Source organism: Lucilia sericata, unplaced genomic scaffold (assembly GCF_015586225.1).
Source record: "Lucilia sericata isolate MDLA Ls3-8-SP2 unplaced genomic scaffold, ASM1558622v1 Contig000324F_arrow, whole genome shotgun sequence".
In the NCBI taxonomy this organism is placed as follows: Eukaryota; Metazoa; Arthropoda; class Insecta; order Diptera; family Calliphoridae; genus Lucilia; species Lucilia sericata.
Window position 1 is genome coordinate 178,241 of NW_023994347.1, and position 22,752 is coordinate 200,992.

The 22,752-nt window shown below is 29.9% G+C and overlaps 1 protein-coding gene across 1 annotated transcript in view; it reads right to left on the reverse strand.

Moving 5' to 3' along the window:
• LOC119603668 overlaps positions 1-22,752 on the reverse strand; it is a 175,857-nt gene that overhangs the window by 35,010 nt on the left and 118,095 nt on the right. The window contains exons 3-4 of the mRNA XM_037955782.1: positions 895-2,151; positions 602-810 (exon numbers count right to left, since the gene is read on the reverse strand). Coding sequence (XP_037811710.1) covers positions 602-810; positions 895-2,151 — 1,466 coding nt within the window. The remainder of the gene's footprint in view (positions 1-601; positions 811-894; positions 2,152-22,752) is intronic.

The following is a 22,752-nucleotide window of genomic DNA, read 5'->3' on the forward strand; positions in this document are numbered from 1 at the left end:
TCGATTATTGGCTTTTCATACCATTCACTAGATGGTACCATTATCTTTGGACCGAATTAGCTCAAATTTTTTTTATTTTGTCTTGGATTTTTGCCAAATTTTATTGATCTACAGTAACTCCTATTTTTGCCAAATTTAGTTCTATGTGAGAGCACTATGGAACGATGGTATGGAATTGTCCATATGTAAGTTTTACACAATATAAAGAAATGTAAATAAAATTATATAAAAAGCAAAAAAAAATAAGAAAAGTAAAAAAATATATATTATTTTTTTTACTCTCATTGTAAAATATTTATGTATTTTGAAATTTTAATAATTATTTCTTGATTTTTTTTAGTCTTGAGCCTCAAATAATAATATTTTGAGTTCCTGATTTTTTCCAATTCCAGATTTTTTAGCAACTAAAAATTTCAGTTTTGTTGTTAAAACTTTGTTAACAAATTTCATTCAAGTCGTATGATTCAATGGTTTGGGGAATTATCAATATTTTAAAAATGTTTGAGAAAATTTTTGTGTCCTATATTTTTTTGAAACTTTACAATTCTTTTACGAAGGAGGATAATTCTAGACAGCCTGTAGGACAAAATTTATACATTACCTTGTAAGTGTAATTATTTTCAATTAATTGAAATATCCATATTTTCAGTCTTTTGCGTTTTATTCCTGAGCCAGCTCTGGATTTATTTTTTATTGAAATTTTGTCGATGCGTATGTGTATCTCAGCATTGCGCACATGAAGCTTCTGTTTTGGCTTTTCATTGTTTTGATGGGAAAACTCAACCAATCGATGATTCTTATACATTTTACCTTTAAAAAAGAAAAACATTAATAGATTAAAATGAAATTTTCACAAAACTATTAAACGTAGGTTTGGTAGTAATGTCTATTTACCTTTTTCAGCAAAAGTTATTATCTCCTGAGTACTACCGAAAAAATCATCATTTTCATCGAAAGCGTCTAATTTAGGAAAATAATTTTCATGCCGATGTTGATGCGAATGATGATGATAACGATCGCCATCACCATCGTCGTCGTGTACGACGTCATTGCCACCTTCATGAATAGTACTTGGATTTGCATGTGCAACAATATCATCAACGTGGACATTTCCTTTATCGGAGTCATCGTGAGTATCGATATAAAAATGATGATGGTAACTGCTTTCAGATGTTTCCACATTAGGGACATTATGTTGCAATAGCTCTTTATGTTGCTTTTGCTTTCTTACTACTCTATTATTGTCATCAATGTCGGGATTATGATACTCCATACTATTTAAACTATCATCTCTACTGTTGATATCCGTTAGATATGTAAACTTTTTTGCTTCTTCAATATATTTATTGTTGTTGCGAAGGTGTTTTTGTACCATAATAATGTTGTTGTTGTTGTTGTGGTTGTTACTATTATTAACATTATTATCATTATTATTATTATTGTTTCTATTATTATTTTTATTATTATTTTGAATATTGTTTTTGTTGCTGTTTGTGTATTGATTAAGTGGTTCATATTGTCTTCGATTCTGTTGGTGTATTATTGTTGTTTTTTTGGCTGTTGTTGAGTGTTGTGAATTTTTATGAAATTGTTGTTGGTGTTTAGTTTGTTTCAATATTGTGAAATTATTAACCGTTTTGTTTGTGTGATTTAATTTGTTTCGATTTGTTGTGTATAAAAGTTGATTCAAGTTTTTTGATGTTGCTCCTTTTTGATAGTTGATATCATTGTTGTAAAGTTTAGGAAGTGTTTGATGTTGTTGTTGTTGCTGCTGCAGTTGTTGTTTATTTTTGCCATACTTCTTATGTAAAACAATATTATTCTCTAGCGATCGTTTAATATTGTCTACTCCGTCTTCTAGATCTTCTGAATCTTTAGAGCGATCTTTTCGATCATCATTGGCACCTTTATTTGGTTTTGCCGACCAAAACGGATAATTCTGTTGAGGCATAATGTGACGATGATCTTGGAAATTATTTGTATTTGAAAATTCATGAAAACTATTAATACCATCAGCTCGATATATTGTATCCCATATAAATTGTTTTGGCAATGGATGTGATACGTTTGGTTTTCGCGTCAGGCCCAATTTGAATAAAATTTGATGCTTTATTGATTCCAAACGCATAAGATCGCTTTGAGCATGGCTTTCTATTCTTATGTTGTAGTTAATGATATTAAAGTCATGGTCGTGTGGTTAAGATTTTATATGGTTGTTGGAAAAGTGTTTTTGGGGGGTGTTTAAAAGATGTTGATGAATTTTGTAGTGTGGTTGGTGAGCAGAGATACATATTTAAATATGTGTCAAAAATTAAACAAACAAAAAATTAGAAGTTGTAAAATATTAGTTATGTGAGTATACATGTATATGTCGTATATTCTAATGTGTGTGCGATAAGAATTTCATTTAAATAATCATAGTTAATGCTACTATACACCTCGAAAGAATTATAAGGTTCAAACTTTTTGTTAAAATAATAAAAAGTTGTTTAAAAAATATACATACAGTGACTGTGATTAATATTCGGTTTTTACATTTCCGTTTTTTCTGTTCTTAATTTTAACAAGTGAGAGTGTTATATTCGGCAGTGCCGAATCTCATATACCCACCATCAAACCGTATGCCTTAAAAGGATATTACTCATCAAATTAACTGATGAGGACCTTATATGAGAGAGAGGGTTAATAATTGACCGTTTTTCATAAAAAATTTGTAGACCAATTTTGGTTCATACAAAACATCTTTACATCGAATATCACTTCCCGACACTTTCCGCATGAAATTGGATAGGAAGATTTATGTTCCTATAAATGTTTTTTATATAAAATTTCATAACTGTTCACATATTTTTAAGTCAGCAAAGATCGTTAAAGTAATTTTCTTATTGACCGATCCTCAATACATTTGGTAAAGAGGTTTTAACTCGTATAAAAAATATGTATATGTGTCGAATTTCATCGCTTTTCTGTATTCTGTATTTTTAAGCCAGTAATTATCGTTTAAGTAATTTTTTGAAGGGCACCTTATATGGCGTCAATTATGGACCGATCCACATAAAGTTTGATAGAGAGATTTTTGCATCATTGAAACTTATGTGTGTCGAATTTCATCACTATACTCGTATTTTTAAGACAGTATTGAGCGTTAAAGTCATATTCTGAAGGGGACCTTATATAGGGGGTAGGGTCAATTATGGACCGATCAACATAGAATTAGGTAGAGAAGTTTTTGATCATAAGAGACTTACTTATGTCAAATTTCATTGTTATACTCGTATTTTTATGCCAGTAATGAGCGTTAAACAAATTTTCTGAAGGGGGCCTTATATGGGGGGTAGGGTCAATTATGGACCGATCCTCATAAAATTTGGCAGAGAGATTTTGGATCAAATAAAACTTATTTATGTCGAATTTCATCGCTATATTCGTACTTTTGAAACAGATATGCCCATTAAAGCTGTTTTTCAGGGGTCCACTTGTATGGGGGCTATCCGAAACCGTGGACCTATATTGCCTATTTTCAATACCAAACAAACCTTACCTATAGAGAGTAATCTCAATCCTCTATATTGCTCCGTTCGGACTCTATCGTGCTTTCAACAGACAGACAGACGGACGGACAGACGGTCAGACATGGCTAGATCGTATTAGAATTTAATAAGGACCCAGAATATATATACTTTTGTGGGTCTATGACCAATATTTCGATGTGTTACAAACGGAATGACAAAATCAATATACCGCCCATCTTTTTTGATGGTGGGTATAAAAAAAATTAAGGTATTTAAAAAAATATTTTGTACTTATTGTTGTACATATTAAGAGCTTTTTATACATATCAAATTGCTTATATATGTACATCCATTAAATATAATAAAAAAAATTTTAAAACATGGATATTACATAAATTTATGCTTCATTAATATTCGGTTTTTTCTAACTTGTTACTTAATTTCGTTTTTCCATTCAGCTCTTCATTTGGTTTCCGACACACCATTGTTCTTCCGGCACTTGAAATATATTAAATACGCTCTTATTAAAGAAATATAACGTCGTCCCACCAAATTAAATCTTTTTTGAGATGTTCATTCACAAATTTACATGCTTATTACTTACTATAGGCTTCTTACTAGACACTCGGCCATTATACGCCTGACTTTAAATCTTTCGGTGAATTGTTGTTTCTGAAACAGTCTTTATTAATTACTCTTTCACTTCAGAAACAATTTTAGGTGTACTTAACGCGGATTTGTCTTGCTTTTTCTAAGTTTTAGACACTCATCTATATCTGTCAACTTTTTCGGCTATCTCGTTTTTCTTTAAATGAATGCGACCTTCATTTTTATACCTTTGTACAATATCATCGACAGTATTTTGCTTCATATTTAATATTTCATCAATATTTTTATAGGTTTTTTTTTCATATTCATAAGGCAAAAGTACAATTTAATCTTTTTTCTAAAGATGTTTTTTTTCCTGATCCGATTGATTTTTTTATAAAAAAAATATTTATAAAATGATTCCACGTGATATACGAGCTTATTTGAACATCATAATATAAATTCGTCCATTGTTCACACAATTTTTGAACAGTTTGCAGCGATTAATTTTTTCGTAAAAAGAAAAAATATAATATTAATGAAGCATAGATTTATGTAATACTAGCTTTTGTACCCGGCGTTGCCCGGGATTTTAAGTGATTTATAATATTAATCAATGTATGCAAATTAACATTGACTTTGCTTTTTACCCCTGAAATGAATATATCGAAATTAAAATATACATTCAAAATATATAATTCAGAACAACTTTCACAAAATTTACCAAAAACACACATTTCCCCCCCTTTTCTTGAATTGGTAAAAAATTACCTTTAAAATTTTGAATTTCATAAAGCTATAAATATATTAATACATAAAATTTTGAATCATTTTCTCCTTTCAAGCATGATTTAAACTCTTCAAAGCATTTGAAAAGATACTTTACTAAAAATTGAGAAGCCTAAACCAAAATATATATATTTCCTTAGGGGGCCTTCACACTTTACGTAAGTAAAATCTAAAGAATAAGTAAGATGAAATTCAATCTGTATTTCAAAAAAGAGATTAAAAGTCGTATGTTTTATAATTTTTTGTTTCACCGATTGGTATAAAACAATAACAAAGTAAGCTGTTTCACTTTTTTTGAGTTTACATAAAAATATATTCCTGATCTAATGCGACAAAGAGAGCTATACGAATGTCAAATTTTCCATGCGTATTTTCTCTCAATGTGTGAAGGTTTCATTACATATTTGTTCAATTCACAATCGATGTTGTAGCGTTGTATGTCAGCAGCTGCTACAATAGTCATAACAATGTTGTTGGTATTTTCTATGCAAAAGCTCTATACAACTCCTACGACAATTTTTCATATGTTTTTCGAATGTTGTAAGAAAGTTTAGTGTTGCCAGTTGTTTATTTCAACATATAAACAAAAAATTCAAACGATTTTAGCACAAAAAACAATAAAGTGGTAACACTGAAATCAAAAACAAACAGCTGTTTACCAAAACAAAAAAACTAAAATTTTATTAAAAACAGTTTATTTATTAGTTTAAAATGTGGAATAAAGAAAATAAAAGAATTGAAAATTCAAAGAAATTAATTTGGTTTATTTCGCATGTTTAATTAATTTAATATTTTTTGATTTTTTTATCTTTTGACATTGTTATCTATATTTGTTTTGATTGTTTTTTTTTTTTTTCATTGAGAACACAAACTTATGACTTGCTGCAAAGATCTGTTCACAATCACTGTTACTACACTTTAGTAGGTACAATATACAACTTGATTGTGAATTGAACAATTGTGTTTAGACGATCTCATCCGTATCCTTCTACACAAAATTTTGACAGATACAGATAATATTCATTGACATTGAAAAAGTATGTACTAATTTTTCCCCTTTCTGCATCATGTTTCGAAAAATGCCTATTAAAGCTTCCCAAAACCGTAAAGTGTGTGGTTCAAATCTCATTAAATTCGATTCAGTCGTTTGTCATAATAGGACGTAATTGCATCACAAAAAGTATTTATTTATATTTATAAATTTTAAAATTACAAAACAAAATTTGTTCCTTTAAAAACATGCGCGAATTAACCAAATGCCTCTGTAAATCTGTAAATTGTTGTTTATTAAAATATTAATTATTAAAATTTTAATCCCCTTATTCACAAACAACATTTTTATTTTATAAAAGGTTCATAAAACAAAATTTCCATACAAAATCTAAGTATATATGTAAGTAGAAATTACTTTTGTTTCTTCATTAAAAAAAATAATTTTACCGCGTGCCGTATTTCGTCCCTTTCTGATTTTTTGGAATAAAGATATAACCAATCGAAACTTCTAGTTAAAGTTATATCTTTGTTTAAAAGTTCTTAAAGTCGCCCAGCCTTATTCACAAATGTATTTCTTGTTATTTTATAAAGATACAATTGAGATATTATTGAGTTATGGCAACATTTAAAAAATGTATGAAAAAAGTGCCAAAAATGCACAACATTTCCCTCTTTCCCTATTAAATACAGACTTCCCAAATTTATGTTGTTTAATAAATGTTGCATAATTTGTAGAATAAATATTTAGAAAAAACACGAAACTCCACTTTTTACCCAATTAAATTTTTCTAAATATACCTTTTGACTGAATACAGCAAAATACTTCCCAAGTATTTGCATATTTCCGAAAAAGTACCTAAACTTCACATAATTACCCGTTTTTACCCGTTAAGTTTGAATTACCCACATGCCTATTTCCCTTCAGGTCCAACTTTCGCAACGAATTTTTCCCAATACATATTTCTGACACTTTAAAAGCTAAATCGAAAGTATTTAGCTTTAGAATCACTTTTTAAGGACAAAAACAGTAATTTTGGCCGTTTTTCAACATTTCCCCCATTTTTTACTCGCTTTGGTCAAACTTTCGCAACGGAACTTTGCTAATACAAATTTTTTACACTTTAGATAGCTAAATCGAAAACAGTTTCGCGTTAGAATATACAAAAATCTGTTTTCAAGCACAAAAGTACCGATTTTACCAGTTTTTCGCACTTTTCCCAATTTTTTTATACCCGTTTTGTTCCAACTTTCGCAACGCAACTTTACTTATATATGTTTCTGACACTTTAGAATGCTAAATCGAAAATATTAGAATAGACAAAAATAAGTTTTTATGCACAAAAGTACCAATTTTGCCCTTTTTTCGTCGTTTTCACCCTTCTAGTCTAATTTTCGAAAAGTAATATATGCTATTGACGCTTCTGGACATATATCTTTCTATGTTCCAAATTTGAAGAAAATCGGTTCATCCGTTTAGGCGTGATTGACGCAAAAACAATAAACAAACTCAAGAAACAAACAAAGAAATTTATAATATATTTTAGGATTCCATGTTTTTCAATTTTTTTATTATATTTAATGGATGTATATAAAAAATTGGTACGTATAAAATGCTCTTAATATGTACAACAATAAGCACAAACTATTTTTATACCCTCCATCACCATCAGTGGTGATAGAGGGTCCGAAACGAACAGGATTCGAACTCAAAATCTCCCAGTTGCTAGTTTTACGCCATTCCCACTACACTATTAACTAGCTTCGTAATTGTTTGCAACTAATGTTCACATAGAAATTCTCTTTCCTGTTTGTGTAGAAAATTGTTGTTAACCCAAGATCAAATAAAATGTGCACATTGAGAAAGTGTAACTGTTAATTTCTTATGCTATTCAGCAACATCAGTGTTGATAAAAGTTATTCAGCAGCAATGTTTTGTACAAACAGAAAATAACATGGCATTTTTATATGAAAACAAGTAAGAAATTATAGTCGGGCGTGGCCGACCATATGATACCCTACACCAGTTATGAATATTAAATGTGATTTATTTTTCATAATAAAGCATTTATCTTCAATATTCCCTTGTTCCGATACATTTAAGCAATTTATGGATGAAAAACTAGTTTTCTGAAAGAGGCTTTATATGGGGGCTAGGGGCAAATATGGACCAAGCCCGATAAAATTTTGTGAATATATTTATATTGACATAATATTTTGTTGTGCTGAATTTCATCGCGATATTTGTGTTTATAAGTTAATTTGGGACATTCAAGTAACTTTCTGAAGGGGACTTTGTATGGGAGCTAGGGTCAAATGTGGCCCGATCTTTATGAAATTTGGCAGGGTCATCAAGACTTCTATAAAACCGTATTTTATCGATATATCTGTATATTTAACATAATTGTGAGCTCAGAAGCCCTTTTCGGGGGGTTCTGTTGTATGGGGGCTAGGTGAAATAATGGACCGATTTTAACCATTTTTAATAGGCTTCGTCCTTGGGTCAAGTAAAACGTGCGTGCCAAATTTCATCCAATTATCTTGAAAATTGCGACCTGTACCTTGCGCACAAGGTTTACATGGACAGCCAGCCAGCCAGACGGACGGACGGACGGACATAGCTTAATCGACTCAGAAAACGATTCTAAGCCGATTGGTATACTTTAAGGTGGGTCTAGGACGAATATTTTTGTATGTTACAAACATCAGCACAAATCCAATATACCCTCCCCACTAAAGTGGTGTAGGGTATAAATATTAGTTAACGAAGGACAAAATAATGAAGTGGTGCAGTGGATGGAAGGGAGAATTAACAAACTGAGCATTGCAGGTTCGAGTCCTGGTCGATTTATCTTTTTTTGTCATAAATAATTAATTTTTTTCTAAAAATCAAATTAGGTGTCGAATTCGGTTCAACAATAAAAATTTAAAAGCTATTTTTTTTCATAGGATCAACAACGTTGAAAATTATATAAGTTATAACTATTACCATATATTTCTCTCATACATAGAAATTATTTGAAATACAGAACATAGGTTAAATTTAGTACGCTCTGTAACAGTCTGTTAAGTGGTAGTTTTGTTTCTAATTGCATATTGTAAGGCGTAATGAAAGTAAGTCTAAAATATTAAGGTAAATTTGAATCAATCCATAAAATTTGATAATTTATGAAACCAGTTTAAGGTGGAGGGTATTTAAGATTCGGCAGAGCCGAATATAGCACTCTAACTTGTTTTAAATACCTTAATTTTTATTTCAAAATTAAGAACTGAAAAAACGGAAATGTAAAAACCGAATATTAATGAAAGTCACTGTATGTACATATGTATATCTGACATCTGATGGGTTCTAAATAAAATCTTTAAGATCTCTTAGAAATATGTTACAATAATATGAACGTTATTAGTTGTAAAGCTATGCGAATAGTTTTCTTGAACCGTAATTCTTTCGAGTCGTATGCTTAATAGATAAGTGTCAGCAATGGCGTAAGAATTCCATGCATTTTGAGATTTATCGAGGTGTGAATTAATTAATGCTAACCCATTATGCAAATTTAGACTTTTAGTGCTATACTATTTTTGAAATATCATAATGATTTGCACACCTAAAATATCCAAAACTTAAAATTTTATAAAAAACAAGTAAGAAAATATGGTCTTTACCGGCCTCTACCATGATTACAAGGTTTACATGAGCGGACGAGGAACATACAGACGTGTAGACATTCCTTAATCGACTCAGAAAATGTTTCTATGACGATTGGTATTCCTTAAGGTGGGTATAGGATATATTGTTCGTTGTAAACATTAGCATAAACGTATAAAACCTTCCCGATGTAGCGATGTAGGCTACTACTAATAAGTAGGATCTGATTGATATAAACATATAATACCCTACCCACTACAATGATTTAGGATATATGTAACTAATAAATACAATCTGAATTTTTTTCAAATATCACAATAATATTACACAAAAAATACAGCCTATATGAGAAATATGGTCCGATTATAACGAAATCACTATTGTCTTGAGTATGTAGCTTAGGTTTACTAAATAATATTTACCACGCAATAAGTCAGAAATGATAATTATATGAATAATACAACATATAACAAAATATTAGTATGTTTGCATATTGTCTACAGTAGACGAAAACTGACAAGATGTAGAAATTGTAATTCTCTGCAAAAGAGTTAAGGAATTATATATGTGAGTTATTTGGATTAACAGATTTTTGTGAAATTGTAAGTCCAATATCTTGCCTAGTAAACACGGTATTTATGTTGATTTTTAGAATGGTAAGAAATTGGACTACGACATTGTTTTACAACAAACGAGTTGTGTCAACATAATTGCCAGATGATTTGGGTTTAAAATCGTCATTATAGTAATTTTTTAACTATCGAAACATTTTTATCAATTTCGATAGATTTCAGTTTTGTTTGTACTTTATGTTTGCTTAGCTGCATCTGCCAAATCGAGTGATTATAACGCCAACACCAATTAATCCAGTACGACTGGACAGAATATCAAATTGAGTTTTTTTGGTTCTCCACCATAATCTAAATTAAAACTTAGGTTAAGTTAACACGAATGCATATGGTCAACACGCACTGATTCTCCTTAAGCGATAATGGCAACGACGCAAGACGATCTTCGTCCACCCAGAGCTAAATTACGAATGCATTTGTTTTTTACCTGCTTAATTTGGCAAAAATGATTTAAAATACTTTACATTGAGTTCTTGAAAACTAACTTGGTATGATCTCTAGTAAATGTATGTATATTAGATGTTTCAATTACTCTTATGGAAAACAAATTTCCTCCTTTAAATCAAATGCCCAAAAACACTACTCTCTCTATCCTTCTTCCCACTACCAATTATTCTAGATCCAATAACCTAAGTGCTGGCCCAAAAAAAGGGAAATTCTCAAAAATGTTTGAGTTTGTTATTACGTAAATCATTTGATCAATGGTCATACTCTAAAATATTATAATGTTTAATTTTATTAACATTTTCATTGGATATTCTAAATACATAGATTTTCTTTTAAATTATAGGTAGAAAAATTATAAAATGTATTAAAATTAGTACAAAAATCCTATTTAAAAAAATCGTCAAATTTAGAGTTAAAATCGTCAAATCGTCAACAGCCATTTTTGACAGTGAAAATCGTCAAAATGACGATAAATCGTCAAATCTGGCAACAATCAATTTTATAAAATTTAAATTTATTTTATTTTCTCGACTACATATGTATATCATTATTATAGCAATATCAAAACAAAATGAACAACAACAACGCTAAACGAAATACACAAAAAAAACAAAAACAAAATACACAACGCAATGAAACCAACAGACATCCAAACATACGAAACTTAATAAACCAAGAATGCAATGATTTTTTAGACAAAAGCTCAATTTTAAATGTTTTATTTTTTACTCTACGAAAAACAAATATTAATAATAAAAATATATTTAAAAATTATATTTTTAATGGAATAGATCTAATGACTGCAACCAATTGCAGACATCAAATTATAATTCTTGCATACAAAATTTTCTGTAGAATTATATATGTATGTATATGAAAATTGGCTGCGAAATTTTGCGACCGTCAGAAATATTAAAAAAAAATTAGAGTAGCCCATAGAATTTAATATGTTTTTAAAATTGGGTGTAAACATACATTAGGAGTATACATAAATTTTGGCCTTGACACCACGTATTAGCCCACAATTACTGCTGTTAAAAAACAATTACTTAAGCCAATCAGTGCCTCGTTTCTGTAACTTCTCGCATGAAACAGTGAAATTGAAGAAAAAACAATGAGAATTGAAACAAAATATCATTTCTCACATGCAAGTGTTTCGGTAAAGAAAATTTTGTGAGAACTATCTGTCATTTATGTTTTTTGACGTAAGTTATTGGAACTTTGTGAGTAAAAGTGTTTCTGTAAGAAAATTTTGTGAGAAGTTTCTCACATGAACTATCAAAAAAATTCATGTTTTAAAACGGTGCGGAAAGTAAAATTTTAAGTAAAAAAAAAAATTAATTTAAACATGAATTCTATGAAATAATGAAAAAGTAATGTTATATTTTTTGTTTTCTTCTTTTAATGTCAAAAGACAGCTGTTTTATTGGAAATTTCCAATAAAAACGTAATTCGTGTAGCCTCTTCTCACTTTAAGTTACAGAAACACTTTTTACTCACAAATCGAGAAACGATGGTATTTTTTGTTTCACACTTCTCGATGTGAGAACTTCTCACTAAAAGTTACAGAAACGGGGTACAGGGTTCATAGCTTTCTTTAAAAAATAAAATTTTCTGTTTATTTGCAGATTTAAATTCATTGATTATAAATTTATTTTTTTTTCCTTGTAAAAACCGCGGAATTTATATTTTGTTTTAAATTTTAATAAGAGTATTTTTTGATAATGTTCTTTTAAATTATTTGCGATTATTTTTACAATTTGAGAAAAATTTCTAAAAGTTACAACCCTAATATTTGTTGGGGATGCTATATAATGCATGTTTGTACAAATTACAGAAGAGCATGCACTAAAATTACAATGCTGTTCATTGGAGAAAAATCGGATAACACTAACCCGTTTCAAACAGTCTCTAAACGTTGAAAATGTATTTAAAAGGAAAATAAATAAATCGAAATCAGTATAAAATTGTCTTTCTAAAAATATATAAAAAAAATCAAAAATTCAAAATCTATAGCAAAAGTTTTGAGTCATCTGCGACCAAAAATTAAATTTTGATTCAATATATACTTGTAAAAATGGGCGTGGCAACAATCTTATCGTGCTTATTTTTATGTGGACTGTTTGGACAATTGTAACTAAAAATACAACTCAATATCTCTAAGATTTGATTAATGTCGTTCTAAAAGTGTCAGATGTCTCACTGTTCCCTGGTGAAAGTCTGAATCTCTCACAATACTTAGCAAAAATATGAAGATAATTTCAGCGTTTAAATATGCAGCACTAGCACCATACAAGATATGACTATAAAATAAATATGAAAGTTTATCATTTTTGTATCACTTTGCTACTAAAAATTGCAGTCATATATATTCGTATTAATATAAAAATTGCAACTCGTGTTTGCAATTTCTAGTAGCAGGCAGACATAATTGCAGGCCAACACAAATATATTTTTGTGCTTTAGCAGCGCACACTCAAATTTGTTAAACTAATATGGCGAGTATTGATGTTATTTTTGTTTGCGTTTAGTTTTTCCTAGCAGCAATGTAACTTTATTGTAGTTTTGCTACTGCCAGTTGTAGTTTTATTTATTATTTTTTGGCAATATTGATGCTGCAATTTGTAAATAAACATATGTAGGTATATATACATATGTAAGTACACTGACAGTTTTATGACATTTCATGAGCTTAAATTCAGTATTACACTTCACATATGTATGTATGTATGTATGTATGTATGTATGTATGTATGTATGTATGTATGTATGTATGTATGTATGTATGTATGTATGTATGTATGTATGTATGTATGTATGTATGTATGTATGTATGTATGTATGTATGTATGTATGTATGTATGTATGTATGTATGTATGTATGTATGTATGTATGTATGTATGTATGTATGTATGTATGTATGTATGTATGTATGTATGTATGTATGTATGTATGTATGTATGTATGTATGTATGTATGTATGTATGTATGTATGTACATATGTATGTATGTCGATATTAATATGTATGTATATTTATTATCATCCATATATCGATGATATTCGACCTATAATATCCTGTACTGATTGACATATTAATTATTAAAATATAGTTTAAATATTCTCATAGTTTCTGTATGATATAATACAGAAAATACTACCTTGATATTTGTTTGTTTTCCTTAATGTATTACACAATAATATTAACTAAATTTCTTCAAAAACAGTGTGATTTGAATAATATTTTAGTTATGTGTGTTTACCCTGTTTTATACAAAGTGATTATAAATTTATTAATTTCTACAACAAAAAATATTTAAAACTATCATTTGGTTATAAAATTGTTATAAGTATAAGCATATTATCTTACACCTACATTGCTCAAAAATGTTTATTCATTAGAACAAAATAATAAAAACATCTAAAGAATGCTTTTAATTTGAGTTGTGTTTTATGGGGTAGCCATATTTTCAATAACATATACATATTTATTTAATTCATATGGAGATTCCAAGCCCCCTAATAAAAGTCTGCCCATTTTTTCCCAATGTTCATAATGAAGTTAAAGTTTTTCGTCAAAATAAGAAGATTCTGACTCTAATAGTTTCCGAGAAAAACGATTTCTGTATTTAATTCATATGGGAGTTGCCACTATGTATATTTTACAAACTATTTTTTATGTTGCGAAAAATAATTATCCTTAATTAAAGATTGTGGTAACACTGGTGTAACTGTTTATTCATAAAATAAAATAAAAAAAACAATAAATAAATTTTCAGCTAGCAGTTGCAAAATAAAATTTAATTGCTGCTATGAAAAACTCAGCGTAAATAAAAATATCATCAATACTAGCCATATTAGTTTAACAGATTTGAGTGTGCGCTGCTATAGCACAAAAATATATTTTTTTCTTGTACAAAAACAAGAGATTAATACTGTTCATTCGTGCTGCTAGAGATTGCAGTGTAACGTCGCAATTTTTAGTAGCAATGTTTTTTAAATCTGAAAAAGTTTAAATATTTTTAGTATGACTAGTGATAAAAATGTGTATTTTGCGGCAAATGCTGACTAATATATTAGTAAAAGTGAACACTGGATAATTTCACTTCTTATACCCCATTTACACATCCACGAAATCTAGTAGATTTCATTTAAAATCTCTTTACAAATCTAGACCGTTTACACTTACTATTTTTGAAATTTAGGAAGATTTCATTTTTGCTAATATTTATTGAAATTGTGTTTAATATGAAAAATAAGAAGGAGAAATGGGATTTTTATTAAAATTTTATTTATAATATTATATTTCTATTTTCTATTTTAAATAAACTTTTCATTCATGTTTTTCAATTTATTAAAATTTTGTTGACATTTTAATTTATTTTGTTTGTTTTGTTTTTCTCTTTTTTCTTGTGCAGCGTCGTGTTTTTCTACCCTCCACCACCATCAGTGGTGATAGAGGGTATATATAACTTTGTCATTCCGTATGTTACACCAAGAAATATAAATCTGAGACCCAACAAAGTATATATATTCTTGGACTTTATGAAATTCTGAGTCGATCTAGCTATGTCCGTCCGTCCGTCTGTCTATCTGTATAAAATATTCCCGGGTTAACACAAAGCAACAAAAATTAACGAAATTCACCCAAAATATTATTTACAGGCAGTTTGGTATTGAAATGAGTAAAATCGGTTCACATCGGGAAAAGTTATGAATCAAAATTTAAAACAACTCCGAAAAAAATAAGCATTTTTTACACATTATAATTGCATGAAAATCATCATACATTTGTTTCTGCACAAGGGCTTGACTTCTGCTGAAAATTGGCGGAATCGGTCCACAATTTCATATACCTCCCATACAAAAGTACATATTCCCGGAAAAATAGCTTATTGTTAATAACTTCCGTCAGAATGTTGAAATCTTCACAAAATTTTACAAGTTAAAATCTTATGAGAATAGAATTCATTCAGAGAAAAAATTTTCTGGATCGGTCTATAAGTGGACAAAGCTCCCATACAAGGTCCCTCCCGAAAATCACTTAAACACGCATAACTCATTACTAAATTAAGATATCCGTATAAAATTTGGAACAAGTATTGTTCTAAAATACTGAAATATTACTGTGACATTTTTTTCCGATCGGTCCATAATTGGTCATAGGTCCCCTTCAGAAAAACACTCAAAGGCACACATCTCATTACCAAATAGTGATATCCATAAAAAAAATTTCCATAAATACTATTTTTATACACAGAAATGTTGTTTCAAATTTTTTTCACGATCGGTACATATTTAGTCATAGCTCCCATACAAGGTTCCCTTCCGAAAATCACTTTAACGCACATAACTCATAACTAAATATTGATATCGATACATTTAGCACAAATATTGCTCTTATATACATAAATCACACTATAACATTATTTCACGATCGGTCCATATTTGGTCATAGCTCCCATACAAGGTCACCTCCAGAAAATCACTTGAATGCACAATATTAATTACCAAATAATGATACACTAGATACAGAATTTAACCGAAATTTTGTCTTTATATACATTAATGTTACTGTGGAATTTTTTACGATCGGACCATAATTGGTCATAGCTCCCATACAAGGTCCTCTTACGAAAATCTCTTAAACGTACATTATTCATTACCAAATAAACCTATTGATACAAAATTTTGCACAAATATTAGTTTTGTATACAAAAATTATATTTTAAGATTTTTTCAAGATCGGTTCATAATAAGGGTGCGATCGGTCCCATACAAGGTTCCCTTCCGAAAATTAATTAAACACACATAACTTATTACTAAATTACGATATAGATACAAAATTTGACTGAAATATAGTTTTTATATACAGAAATGTTACTTAAGGATGTTTTTACGATCGGTCCATAATTGGACATATCTCCCATACTTGGTCCTGCCCTGAAAATTTGAATTTCCTTAAATCTTTCACACAAATTATTAAATATCGCTAAAGCATATCTTAGAGCGCTTTAAAATATAAAAGAAAGTGGAGTTTGAGACGTGAGAAACCTTATTTCTACAAATATTTGATCAATTAAAAAAGTATTAATATAAAAGTAGCTGGTGGAGAGTATTTAAGATTTGGCTCAGCCGAATATAGCATTCTTACTTGTTTTAGTTCCATATATGCATACCCTCACTACGGAAACAAAAATTTTGTCAAGCTATCTAAAAATTAGATAGTTAAATTGGTTCTAATAAAAAGTAGCTTGCTACTGGAGGGTATTTAAGATTCGGCATAGCCGAATCTATTTAATTCATATGGGAGGTGCCAAGCCCCCAATTGAAAGTCCGCCCGTTATTCTCTAAATGTTCACATGAATGTCAAAGTCCTTCATGTAAAATTATAAGATTCTCTTATAATTTTCAGATATACAAATTTTTCTATTTAATTTATCAAATGAAAGTCAGCCTTTTTTTCTTCAAAATGTTCAGATGAATATTAAAGTTCTTCGTGCAAAATTTGAAGAATCTAGTTCTATGAGTTTCCCAGATAAACCAAATTTTGTATTTAATTCATATGGTAGGTGGAAAGCACCCCATTGAAAGTCCGCCCGTTATTAAATGTTCAGATGAATGTTAAAGTTCTTCATGTTAAATTTGAAGATTCTAGCCTTAATAGTTTCTCAGATATACGAGTTTTTTATTTAATTCATATGGGGGCTCCAAACCCCTCCAGATGAAAGTCCACCCTTTTTTCTCCAAAATGTTCTGATGAATATTGAAGTTCTTCATGAAAAAAGAAAAGAAAGAAGAATTTAGTTCTATTAGTTTCCCATATAACCGAAATTTTGTGTTTAATTCATATAGGAGGTTCCAAGCCCCCATTGAACCAAATTTTGTATTTAATTCATATGGCAGGTGCCAAGACCCCATTGAAAGTCCGCTCGTTATTAAATATTCAGATGAATGTTAAAGTTCTTCATGTAAAATTTGAAGATCCTAGCTCTAATAGTTTCTCAGATATACGAATTTTTATATTTAATTTATATGGGGGCTTCAAGCCTTACAGATGAAAATCGGTCCTGTTTTTAAAAAATGTTCAGATGAATATTAAAGTTCTTCGTGCAAAATTGGAGAATTTAGTTCTAATAGTTTTCCCATATAAACGAATTTTTGTAATTAATTTGTATGGGAGGTACCGCTCCGCTTTTTGGTAGTCCGCGAATTTATAACCCAAAATGTTAACATGGATGTTAAAGTTCTTCGTGCAAAATTTTAAGATTCTGTTTGTAATAGTTTCCAAGATAAACGAATTTGTGTATTTAATTTATATGGCAGGTGCCACGCCCTCCCTCCCATGCTGCTAGTCCGCCTATATTTTATCCTAAATAATCATGTTGACTCTAAAGTGGCTCCGACAAAATTTGAGGACTCTAACTCAGATATACTGATTTAATATTTTCTTAATATGGGCGTGGCTCCTCGCCTACTTGAAATTTCAAAATAAAAGTATCCTAAAAACCTCTTCCGGATATAAGAAAATCGGTTCAGCTGTTTAAGGTGGTATTAGACGACATGTATTTTACATATGTACTGTAAATTTTTTATCAATATGTAATTCCGAATGTATGTCAAAATTGTTATTTTACATAATTTCACACGTGCCTGTGCTTTTCTGTATGACATAAGCTCTGAAAGTAATCAAAGGTGTCTATTAAATGTGTAAAAATTGTTAAAATTATAAATTAGGTTATTAAAATTAAATATCTATCTATCTATATCTTATCTCTATCTATCTATCTATCTATCATCTATCTTCATCGATCTAGAGTCTATCTATCATCTAGCTACTATCTATATATCTATCAGCTATCGATCGATCGAGCTAGCTAAGGAGCTAGCGATCCGACGAGCTAGAGATCAGCTAGCATCGATCACTCGATCTATTCGAGCTAGCAGCTACTAGCGACTATCTACACATCGATCTATCTACGACATCTACTAGCATCGATCGAGCGACGAGCTATCTATCTATCTATCTACTAGCTAGCTAGCTATCTATCTATCTATCACATCTACTATCTATCTATCTATCTATATCTATTACGCGACTAGCATCTATCTATCTATCTTCTTCTATCTATCTATCTACTATCTATCTATCTATCTATCTATCTATCTATCTATCTATCTATCTATCTATCTATCTATCTTCTATCTATCTATCTATCTATCTATCTATCTATCTATCTATCTATCTATCTATCATCTATCTATATATCTATATAAAACTTAATGTGTGTTTGTAGGTTTATATATTTGAAGTTTATAGTCTACTAAAAGGCTGAATCGATTTTCCTGAAATTTGAACAGTGTATTCCTGTATATCTGGAAGAGGTTACAGTCTACTTTTTATTTGGAAATTACAAGTGGGCGAAGAGCCACAAATTGTGCACAAAGAACTTTAACATCCATGTAAACATTTTGGGTTGAAAATTGGCATCCCATACAAATTAATTACAAAAATTCGTTTATATGGGAAACTAATAGAACTTAATTCTTCAAATTTTGCACGAAGAACTTCAATATTCATCTGAACATTTTGTACAAAACAGGGCGGGTTTTATCTGTCGGGCTTGAAGGCCCCATATGAATTAAATAAAAAATTCGTATATCTGAGAAACTATTAGAGCTAGGATCTTCAAATTTTACATGAATAACTTTGATATTCATCTGAACATTTTGAGAATAACGGGCGGACTTTCAATGGGGTCTAGGCACCTCCCATATGAATTAAATACAAAATTACGTTTACCTGGGAATCTAATAGAACTAGATTCCTAAAATATTTCACGAAGAACTTTAATATTCATCAGAACGTTTTGGAGATATCCATATGAATTACATAGAAAAATTCGTATATCTGAGAAACTATTATGGCTAGAATATTCAAATTTTACATGAAGAACTTTGATATTCTTCTGAACATTTAATAACGGGCATACTTTCAATGGCGTGCTTGCCACCTCCCATATGAATTAAATACAAAATTTGGTTTATCTGCGAAACTCATAGAACTAGATTCTTCAAATTTTGCTTTAATATTCATCTGAACATTTTTGAGAAAAAAGACTTTCATTTGATGAATAAAATAGAAAAATTTGTATATCTGAAAACTATAAGAGCTAAAATCTTAAAATTTTACATATCGAACTTTGACACTCATGTGAACATTTAGAGAATAACGGGCGGACTTTCAATAGGGGGCTTGGCACCTCCCATATGAATTGAATAAACAATTTCGTACATCTGGTAAACTATTAGATTATAAAAGTTTTTGATAGATTACATTAAAATCTTAATTAACGTTCGGGAAAATTGGCGAACTTGCAACAATTTGCGTGGCATCTCTCATATGTAACAAATTGTATATGTGGAAAACTATTGTAGTAAGAATTTTATTAATTAATAAAAGATTTTCGGAAGAGGACTTTATATAGCAGCTATGACCAATTACGGTACTCTCCAGAAAAATTTTATAGAGTGATTCATATGTATGTACACAAAACATATTTGTGTCGCATTTTATCAAGATAACTTTATTTGACAATGAAATATGTCAGTTTAAATGATTTTCCGAAGAGGGCCTTATATGGGAGCTATGACCAATAATGGACCGATCCGCGGAAAAATTGGTGGAATGATTTATATGTACACAAAACATATTCAAGTTGAATTTTATACCGAGAGCTTCATTTATCAATGAAACATATGCGTTTAAGTGATTTTCGGAAGTGGACCTTATATGGGAGCTATGACCAATTATGATCCTATCCGAAAAAAATTTCGTAGAGTGATTTATATATAAACGAACCATATTTGTGTCGAATTTTATCAAGATACCTTTATTTGACAATTAAATATCTGCGTTTAAGTGACTTTCGGAAGTAGGCCTATATGGGAGCTACGACTAAAAATGGACCGATCCGAAAAGAAATTTGATAGAATGATTTGTGTGTACACAAAACATATCTAGCTCGAATTTTGTCACAAAAGCTTTATTTATCAATGAAATATGTGCCTTTAGGTGATTTTTGGAAGTGTAGGGTAAAAGGGGGATCATATGCCATAGGGGCACATCTGTCAATAGCGAATAACTTATCTATCATCCCTGAAAATTTGAAACATTAACTTTACATATGATGGGAGGCAGACATGATTAATTGTTTTTCAAAGGGCTGTGAAAATATTTCACTGTGTGAACTTTTTGTGCTAACTTTTTTAGTTTTTGTGATAGAAAAAATATATTGGTCAGTATTAGAACGTCAATAATAGTGAACAATAAGACATAATAATATTTTCGATAATATAATTTGTAGCCCGAAAAAAATTGAAACTAAACCCCAGAACTGCCCGTGGGGCACATGCGCCAAATATATGTAATACTTGTGATGTAGAACAAAATTTGGTTAAAATATAGAAAAAATCATTAACAATTTGTTTTAATTTTTTTTCTTAAGTTTTGTTAAATAAACAATAAATATCTGGTTTATTATACTTTGTTTAATGAATTAAAGTATAAAACAGCAAAATAATCAACCAAATAATTTTTTAAATTTTTTGGTTGATTTTACTAATGACAAATCTGCCCCATCCTCTTGGCGTATTTACCCCATGGATGGGGCGGTATCGCCGTTTTTGGTCAGGTCTTATATGGGGGTAGGGTCAATTATGGACCAATTCTCATAAATTTCAGTAGAGAGATTTGCGCTCATAAGAACCTTACTTATGTCTAATTTTAGCGCTATACTCGTATTTTTAAGGCAGTAGTGATCGTTAAAGTCATTTTCTGAGGGGGACCTTATATGGGGAGTAAAGTCAATTGTGGACCGATCCTCATAAAACTTGGTAAAGAGATTTTAACTCATAAGGAACTTGCTTTTTTCATTTTCATCACTATACACTTATTTTTAAGGTAGTAATGAGCGTTTAAGTAATTTTCGGATGGGGACCTTATATGGGGTAAGGTAAATTATGGACCGATCCTCATAAAATTCTGTAGATAGATTTTTGACAGTGAGAAACTTACTTATATCGAATTTCGCTAGACTCGTATTTTTAAGACAGTAATGGGTGTTAAAGTAATTTTTTGGAGGGGACCATATATGAGGGGTAGGGTCATTTAAGGACCGATCCTCATATAATTTGGTAGAGAGAATTTGGATCATATGAAACTTACTTGTATGGGGGTTATAGACCGATATTGCCTACTTTCAATACCAAACAAACCTTACCTATAAGGTTTGTTTCGATGTGTTACAAACGGAATGACAAAATCAATATACACCCCATCTTTTTTGATGGTGGGTATAAAAAGTAGTAGGACGGTAAAGATGGTAGTAAAAAGGGAAATGAACAGCTCGAATATATGTACTACGTTAAGGAAGAAAAAGTGTCAGCCATAAAAAAATAACAAATATGTTTAAACAAGTTGCCGATATTTTCGTATAGGGATTAAAATATGAAAATTTATATCGATAAGTGTCTGGAAATATTTTGTTCAATAATACCGTCGATCTATGGAATAGGGTTATAACATTTATACAATTTTTGATAATATCAAATCGGCCCTAAAAATTCTGTTGAAAAAGTAAATCACTTTTTTGGAGAGGCCCATAATTGATCATAGCTCCTATATAAAGTCCACTTCCGAAAATCACTTAAACGCGCATATTTTATAATATATAATTGGTCACAACTCCCATATAAGGATCATTTCTGAAAATTACTTAAACGCACATTGACAATCAAAGTCATCGTTATAAAATTCGACATAAATGTGTATTTTCCAGATAAAATTCGACAAGAGTATGTTTGTGTACAGATAAATCATTATATTAAAAAGTTTGCAACTTGCCTGTTAATATAAAATTTTATGAACCTATTCAAAATTAGTTTCACATATGCATAAATGTTAGTACCCTTACTACGGAAACAAAGTTTGTCAAGTTATCTAAAAATTAGATAGTTAAATGGGTTTTAATAAAGAGTAGCTTGCTGGTAGAAGGTATTTAAGATTCGGCATAACCGAATATTTTCCAATAATAATTACTTATTTCAAGATCTAAGAGTTCTTAATTCAAAAATATAAATTTAAAAGCTTG